Source organism: Empidonax traillii, unplaced genomic scaffold (assembly GCF_003031625.1).
Source record: "Empidonax traillii isolate 1590-97213 ecotype Southwest subspecies unplaced genomic scaffold, ASM303162v1 scaffold943:size483155, whole genome shotgun sequence".
Taxonomy (NCBI): Eukaryota; Metazoa; Chordata; class Aves; order Passeriformes; family Tyrannidae; genus Empidonax; species Empidonax traillii.
The window spans coordinates 84,105-92,435 of NW_020956136.1; the positions used below are offsets into that span (position 1 = coordinate 84,105).

At 41.8% G+C, this 8,331-nt stretch overlaps 1 protein-coding gene across 1 annotated transcript; it reads right to left on the reverse strand.

Annotated features, from left to right (window-relative positions):
- Positions 1-251: 251 nt before the first annotated feature.
- On the reverse strand, positions 252-2,580 carry KCNE4 (potassium voltage-gated channel subfamily E regulatory subunit 4). The gene is made up of 2 exons (XM_027903212.1): positions 2,494-2,580; positions 252-2,077 (listed from the first exon to the last, which is right to left on the reverse strand). The coding sequence occupies exon 2, from the start codon at positions 2,050-2,052 to the stop codon at positions 1,561-1,563; it is 492 nt and encodes a 163-aa protein (XP_027759013.1). The 5' UTR covers positions 2,053-2,077; positions 2,494-2,580; the 3' UTR covers positions 252-1,560.
- Positions 2,581-8,331: the final 5,751 nt, after the last annotated feature.

The following is an 8,331-nucleotide window of genomic DNA, read 5'->3' on the forward strand; positions in this document are numbered from 1 at the left end:
AGCAGCAGGAGCACAGTAGATTCCAGCTTCAGTTCATTTCTGCCATTTTCCAAGCTGCCTCTCCAGCTCTAATGCCAGTGGATAAATCACAGAGCTATTTTAGTGCAGGAAATACGTGGAGACGTTTTGCAAATATTTTGCTGTGCAATGCTTTAGATTCAGGCTCGTTAGCCCTCATGCTTTAAAGCTAATCAAAACACTGTAATAAGTTATTATAAAATATAAGGTATGATTGAAATAATAATTTTTAAAATTTTTATTAATTTTTACTTCTTTTAAAAGTGCAATAATTTAGTAACAAATTTCATGAGCATTTGAAAAATGTCACAGTACCATTAAACTGGGGGGAGGGAAGTTTGTGGTGGTATTAAAATCTAGTTACTAATAGATTTATAGAAATGCATGTGTCACATGCGAGCTGATTAAAAAACAAATACGTAATGCAATGTTTACCTACACTGGCTTAAATAGAGCAGAAAGTCTAGATTGTTTAATGATGCAAATGAGTACAGTTTTACTGACCTCAAATGGAGAATTTAACTCCAACAGAGAAGCACAAGATCTTGTGTCTGTCCCTGACTCAGCTGATGACTTCAGTGGGGCCAGGAATACACCCTTGCTAGGTTAAATTCCATTTGGAATTCCACCTATTTTTCAAGGGGGCGTAACAGAGCAGCATTTGTTCAAGCCTTTCTACATCTTACAGCCTGTAACAAAGATCTTCCATCGTCTTCTTTAACTTACAGATCTTTGCCTTTAGTGACCAAATGTACATATCTTTTAAAAAAATACAAAAGCAAAAAACAAAGCCAGTTTTCCTCCTAGTAACTCAGTCACACAGGCTGAATTGCAGCAGAAGGTGGTGAACCTGACCCAGTCAGTACAGGTATAACTTGAGCAAAGACAGATATAAATGGCATGGATCTGAAACTGGGCTTTAAAAACTGCCTAGAAATTTCGTGCCTTTTTTTTTTTTCTCCTTTGTCTTTCACTCTTTCTGTGCCTGAAGTCAGTCTCCAGCCATGATGCAATCTCCCTTCAAGTACAGCATCAACAAGTCTTCAGCTCTGAGGCCTCATTGAGCAAATCTGCTGTTGGCTGTGGTTTGTCATAAGAAAAACACAGTAAAAGTACTTCTAGTCTATCACAGTTTTGTGTGAATGAGCATTATCCATAGCCTTTAAGAACCAGGCACTCGCATTAGGGTAACTTCCCTAAACACTTCCCAGATATTTACAGAAATCTGAAATATGCAGAGACATGCCAGTAACAATTACCTCGTTAGAAAAAAAACCATGTACATTCTCCTTGCTTTTAGCTCTCATAGTAAGAAATAATAATGGAAAAAATAAAGTTAAGCAACCCTATTATGTGCAAGTTGCACTTTGGGGTTGGGTACCACTGCTTCTTTGTCCTGCCAGCTCTCGAGAGTGCCTCGGGCCCAGAGGCACAGATAGATACCTGTTCAGAGTTCATTGGAGAGCAGAAAAGTAGAGCCACAAGTTCTCAGTGGGAGTTCCACTCGCGCTTTGGCAGCTGATCAAGGGAACCCTGCAAGTGCTAGGAGTTCTTATGGATGTTTTCCACAGACCCCTCGCTGCTCTCGTTGAGGAGCGTTTCTGACGCTTCCCCGAGTTCAGTATCCAGCACTTCCTCCTGGATGGTGAAGTGCACATCTGGGGAGGAGGATTCGGAGCTCACGCTGCTGCCTTCCATGGAGCAGATGGCACAGGACAGGGATGGGACCATGCTCTCCTGCAGCATGTTCAGCATCATGGGGATCTGGACAGATTTTAGCCCTGCCACGGTCGGTAGAGGCTTTACAGCTTCCCCCCATTCTCTCTCCTCATCTTTGTAGAGCAGAAGCAAGTTGGATGACTTGTCTTTTCTTTTGGATTTCATGTAGCCAAGCATTATCCCTATCAGGAAGATCCCATAGAAAGACATGACAATCAGAATGTAAAAGTACTCGTTGCCGTTGTTCTTCTCTGTGCTGCGGGATTCAGCATCAAGCATGGCTTGGGTCACATTTGCATGGTCCATCTTCAGCATGGAAAGTGTTTTACACAGCTAAATCCTGGAGGAGAACGTGCAGGGATATGTAAGATCAAACTCCAGAGCAGAGATGTAAAAGAAACAACTGAAAAAAAGATTGCCCCCAACTCTTCCCTGCTGTTTGTAATTTGTCAGCTTGCAAACCCCATACCTGACTGAAGCTCACAATCTATCATAGCTCTGCATTACTACTGTAAGTGAGTGAACTCTTATTAAGATAGAGAAAACATTAAAGGAAAGAAACCACATAATATTAAATTATCTTGAGTTCTAAGATGAATTATAAAACACCGAGTCCCCATAATTAAAGAAAGAGAACAATATAGAAATACTCTGCTAGGCACTTAAATATAGTTTTGTGCTACATGGTGGGAAAAAGTTAGAAGTATTATTTTGTTCAATGATGCAGGGAAAAAAAATAATCAAAAAGCAACTTACGTCGGTATGCAAATAATTCCTCCTTTTGCAAAGCTCAAGAGACCTTTCCTCTACCAAATGCCGGGTGTTCTGAAAACTTTCCTCTGCTGCAGTTGGAATAAATAGCTCTCAAGAAATGTTTCATCACGTGTTTTAGAGGCACAGTTTATAATAGTTTTGTGTTGGAGTCAACAGATGAACTTGAAGGATTGCAGTTCAACCCACTGAACTCTTAACAGCTGTGAAAAGAAAAAGAGTTGGGAATTCAGATTTTACTCTTTCCTAACCAGTTCAGCACTGGCTCTTTCAGCTTGTGAATCTTTTCCTTTCACATCCCAATTGCTAAATCTGACCTGTTACCCAGAGAGCTGCTACACAGAATGGAAAACCTGCAGACCATTACTCTGTGTTTGTCATAACATATAGTAAAATACACATGTGAATTTTGTAGTAGACACTACCAAGGTATTTACGTGCCTGCTACACATAGTCTTCACTGAAGAGATGGGAAACAGGTTATTTTCTTTGGTCAGGATTAGTGACAAGGCTTTACAAAGTGTGTGCAAAACAAAGTGGTGACTTTAAACTTGTGTTGCAGCTCCACTTTGCCACAAGGCGTGGGACTGAGGGGCCCTGGGCCTCAAGTGAGTTTTGGGTGGAAGGTTGTCGGTGCCACCTAACTTTGGCCATCAAAGTAGCAAATATGGGATCTGGGCTCCCCACATAATCAGTGGAATGGTGCAGACTCCTCCAGGAAGAGACTTGGAGCTCCTGAGGCTCATGGCCCCCTTCTCCTACTGTTTGTTACATGCTGTCTGTGTGCTGTTTGTGCCTAAATAGACCAGGGCCACTGAGTCAATGCAGATTTTGGTATGAAGGGACATTAAGAACCAGGCAGAGGGATGCTTTCTGAGTGACTGCTGGAGGCTGCTGTAATGGGCTGCTGGGCTGAGCAGGACACCTCCCAGACGGCTGGGGAGGGCAGAGTTAGGATGCAGTCCGGGTCGCAGGGCCCACAGAGTTCCCAGCTCAGTGGTACAGGAGGCTCTGAGACCCCTTTTCAACACGTAAGCAACAGTACAGGCCATGGGAAGAAGGAGGCCCCGCTTGCACCTTAGGGATTTCATTTCCTTATCCTCTCCATCCCCGTTCTTCACACACAAAGCCCAATTAGTCAGGCCCCACATGTGAATGTCACCCCTTCTGCAAAGCTTCAAGGATGTTTATGTAACAGAACACTCCACTTCCAGAAAGCAGTAGACTGGTGCTGGAGTTTCCCAACGGTAGGTCTGGGTGGTTTTTTCCCCCTGCAGTTACTTGTGGATTGTTTGCATAGACAGCAAATTCTTTTCCAAACTCTGCCCTCACAATCCCTCTGAGGTAAGGGCAGATAGGATTAACTTCTCTTCACATGTAGGAAAAGGCAAGAGAGAAAAGTTAAGCAACTTTAGATACAGTGAAGAATTCAAGAAAAGGCAGAATTGTATCTGCATTTGGAACCAGCATTTTCCATCATTTCTCTGAACGACTACACAAAGAAAGGAAAAAGTTACATTAGCCAGATTCCCTTCTCTGCACCTTAAAATAGAGGATCCACCCTTTAGGATGTTGGTTTTATCTCCCTGCGCATTCCCATGTGATAGCTCAGGAGCTGTTGATGTTGGACTAAAGTCTACTGGGATTTCATCTGACAAAATCTGTCTGCAGCACCAGCCTGCCAAGTCTGAATTCCTCTTCCCTGTTCCCGACAAATTACTGAGCAGGCAACAAGAGCATATCAACTGGTAGGCTAAAGCATAACCCAGAGCAAGTGTCTGGATTTTCTAGTTAATTAGGGGGAATTTTCATTTCTCAGCTCCATGTGATATTTGCTCCCCCACTCAGCTCTGGAAATTTGGTGCTTGAAAAATTAAAGACGACGCGTCAGGTTTTACCAACACCCGTTTATGCAGGACTTCCACAGAACGGTGAGGAAGCGCCGAGCGTTGTTGGGTCAGTGCAAATTGGCTCAAATCCTTTCACTGTGCCCATGAAACCCCATGAAACCAGCTCAGAAGTTGCTTAGTGCTGGGAACAAGATCACCTAAAGCCTGTCCTGCCGCCTCCTTCCGTCAGGGTCACACCCAGGCCATCACTCACCTCGGCACAAAGGCAGATTCGGAGGCACCGACACCCCACAGCTCCCACCAGTGAGCCAGCAGAGCAGGGGCAGACCAGCACTTCTGCTGGTGCCTGCAGCTGCAAATAGAGTCTCTTATTTGCTCCAAAACCTCACATTCTCCCCGTGGGTGAAGCTCTGTCCAAAATTACCAAGACAAACGGAAGCACCCGACAGGAGCACAGGAACACTTCTCAGGTACATCCATAGCTTTACACAATTCTCCCAACGTTTAACTGAAACTACACAATTTTTCATAGCTGTTGCTGAAAACTCTTTGCAACTATGTTTACTTTGGCTAGCTGATGACAACATCTCTTCTCCATCTGTTAGCCCATGATTAGGAAAAACAGTTTAATTTTAAAAAGGCCTGGAAGGAATCCCTGAGCCTTCTGTAGACATGAAGAGGAGGGATAGGAAGACACTGGGGAATAACCACCTGAAAAACATATGCCACTTGCTTACTGATGCTGTAAGTCTGCTTTCTCAAGCTGTACCCTGTAGAAATTATGTTTTTGTCTAAAAATAAGACATTGAAAATTGGAGCACTTAGTTTTGGATTTCAAAATTATATTTGCTGCAAATTATGTTGTAAAGCCATTGACTACAGCAAAAAGCTGGCTTAATTTGGAATAAATTTTTTTTTTTTAGAGTTAAGCTTACTGGCTATTTATTTTTTCATGCTTCTGTCTTCCTTTCAGATTAATTTGTTTTTCCCCAAACTTCAGTGAATTTCCCCTGAAATTTCATTTGAAATTTCATCTGAAATGGCACCCTTATGCTTTCGGCAATTGCCTCTCAGGTACTCCTCTTCACCTTCTTTGCACCAGTCCCAATCAAGGCTAAAACATTCAAGAATAATCCTCGTGCTGTTGTTACCACCTTCCACGTTCCCCCTTTGGAAAATATTCTGACCAATAAATCAGAGCAACAGGCGCTCCAGTGATGAAAAGGTCACAAAATAGTTGTTGATGCCAGATTTTTTTTTTTTTTCTCAAGGTCCCTGTCTCCTAGAGAGCCTTTTGTGGCAGCAACCTCCGTCACCAAAAGACGCAAACGTTGAGGCTTGAGGCCTCCCACGGGGCAGGAATTCTTCACAACGTGGCTTAAGGGATCTTATAATGTGAGCCCTTTCTCCAAATAAAAATTTGAGGACAGTCAGAAAACTGAACAAAGACAGAATCCATTATGAAGACAACATGAAACCTCCTTAGAGACCCAGATGACTCTGCAGGCTGCCATGGAAAAAGATATGCCTAACCCTTCATTATGGGCATAATCCGTGGTCTGATGCTGCATTTATCTTTCTTTTCCCAGTTAGTGAGTTAATAAGACAAAAGACACAAGACAACTGTTAAAGGGCTAGCTCCTATGGGAAGCTGAGCCTGTTTGATAAGTGTCTGATAACAGTATCACTCTAAAGAGTACCCAAATATGTGCATTTTTGGAGGCATCATTTGAAAATATGAAAAAAAAAAATAAAAGAGAAACAGGAAGAACAGAGGAGTTGGGTTTTTTCTTCCTGCACGTGGACCTTTAATGGAAGCAATATTTGGGAATTTACCTCTAGGGAGAAAAAGGAGGGAGAGTTTTGCCATACCAATATGGACTTAGTTATGATTTAGACCTTTGAGTCACAAGTTGACAAAGGACAGCAAATATGATATTTTTTCACTCCCATGTATTATTTCAATTAAAGTAAAATTAGAGATCAAGACCTGAGTTTAACACCATTAAAGGAAGGCAATAAAATGGGTATTTGTGCCCTTGATCTGGTCTTGCCGTTGAAGACCTGCCATGCTGAGATGTCTATACTGATTTTCAGTCCTGCTGCAAAACACACACCTCACCCAGGACCTGATACCAAGCCCCTTAAAGTTACTGGCAGTGTCTCCCCTAAAACAAACGTCAACACCCGCTCCTTACAAGTTCTGTGCAACTCAAAGACAGCTTTCAGTGAAGCTTGTGAATGTACTGGAATAAAAGCTAGTCCAAAAGCAGCAAGCAAGTCACACACTCATTCCCAGAGCAGGATTGAGTAGCAGCCCAGCACAAGCCATGTGCCTCCTCGCTAGCAAACCTCCTCACAGTATGGAATTTAAGAGATTTACTGTGTGCTTGTAACCCTTCTGTGCCTCAGCAGTTCACCCACTTGTGAAATTATTCTGATAATACCTACAAATCACTTGTGCTGGGAGGGTACAGCAGAGTAACACACTGGCAGATCTCTACCTGAAGAGGTAACAACCACTGTGCCTGTGAGCACGATGGCTGGGCTGGCGTCTGAGCCATTCTCACCCAGCTCTAGGTTCAGTGTCATTTTCCATCACTCCTCCTTATTTTTCACACTGCAGAAATAGATGACATTTTTTATAAACTTGACACAAGCAATTCCTAGAGGAAGGTGGTAATTTCCTTAGTGCCATCCATAATAAACTGTGTTACCTTCTGGATAGCAAGTGGAAGTAACGGTCTGACCTGTTATTAACTGTAAAAAACTTAGTAAAAGGCTACTGCTCTGCCTTGCTACCTTACAGTCTTCACTGGGGAAAACATGCAAATAAAAGTCTAGAAGATGAATGCATCAGCCTTCTCTCCAGCTGCAGAGTTGAGTTAGCTTTATTTCAAATTTTCCTTAACCTTCACAGATCCCCCTTCTTGAAACTTGAAGTTTCTCAGGCATTCCCTGCACCCAGAGCAGCAAATAATTATTTTTATCAATATTAGCAAACACAGGGTTCAAGAACATCTCACAGCTGAGGTGACCATCTGCACTCAGACTCTCAGCTCTAGCAGTGGCAAGAGATTTCCCAGAAGCCAAATGTGGAGTGTGCAATTGCCCTCCAACCACATAGAAAAGATCTGTAAAGCAAATTGGTTTCTGATCCCGGAGATGACAAGCAACAGAAAACCTCAATGATATCTGTAATAACAGTTTACAATAAATTTAGTATTTACTGTAAGGCTTGTGTCGTGGGAGTCTTGGAGTTTCGGATAGGAATTTCTTTTCAACCTCTAAACTGAATTTTAGAAAGCTCAGAGTGACTGGAAACAGAGTGGAAACAGGTAACTCATGATAGCAATACAAGAAATTACGTTTAAAAAATATAGAGACTTTTCAGGGGCTGTTATGAGAATCTGGGTCCAAAATCGTCACAGCCTCAATTCTTTTTCCTGTATCTAAGATAGATTACAAAGTTATTTTACCAATATATATTTCTATGCAATAAAGTGAAACTTGTACCTCATATTACCTTACCTTTTTCCTTGGATGTGACATAGAGGACACAGGGATGCTTGATTTGGAAATTTGTTTTCTTTTATTTTTCTTTTTCTTTTTTTTTTCCCAAATATAATTATCTGATGGATGCAGTACCTTTAAAAACAAAGTAAACTCTAAGCTTGCTTTGCTCTCAGAGTCAAATGATAGAGTCAGCTGTGCTATATGCAATAAACTGTGTTCAACATTATTTGCTTCTATTTGGATTTAAAACATGTTCAACATTATTTGCTTCTATTTGGATTTAAAACAGTAAGCAACGTGTTAAATTTTAGATGCCCTCAAAAATAAATCAAGAACCTTTAAATTTTATTAGCAGTGTTTAGAAGAAATTCACTGACAAATCCAAACACACAATTTGTTCAGCAAAGAGACATGCTTGCTCTCCCAGCTATGGAAAGGTGCCTTCATCCTCTCTGAA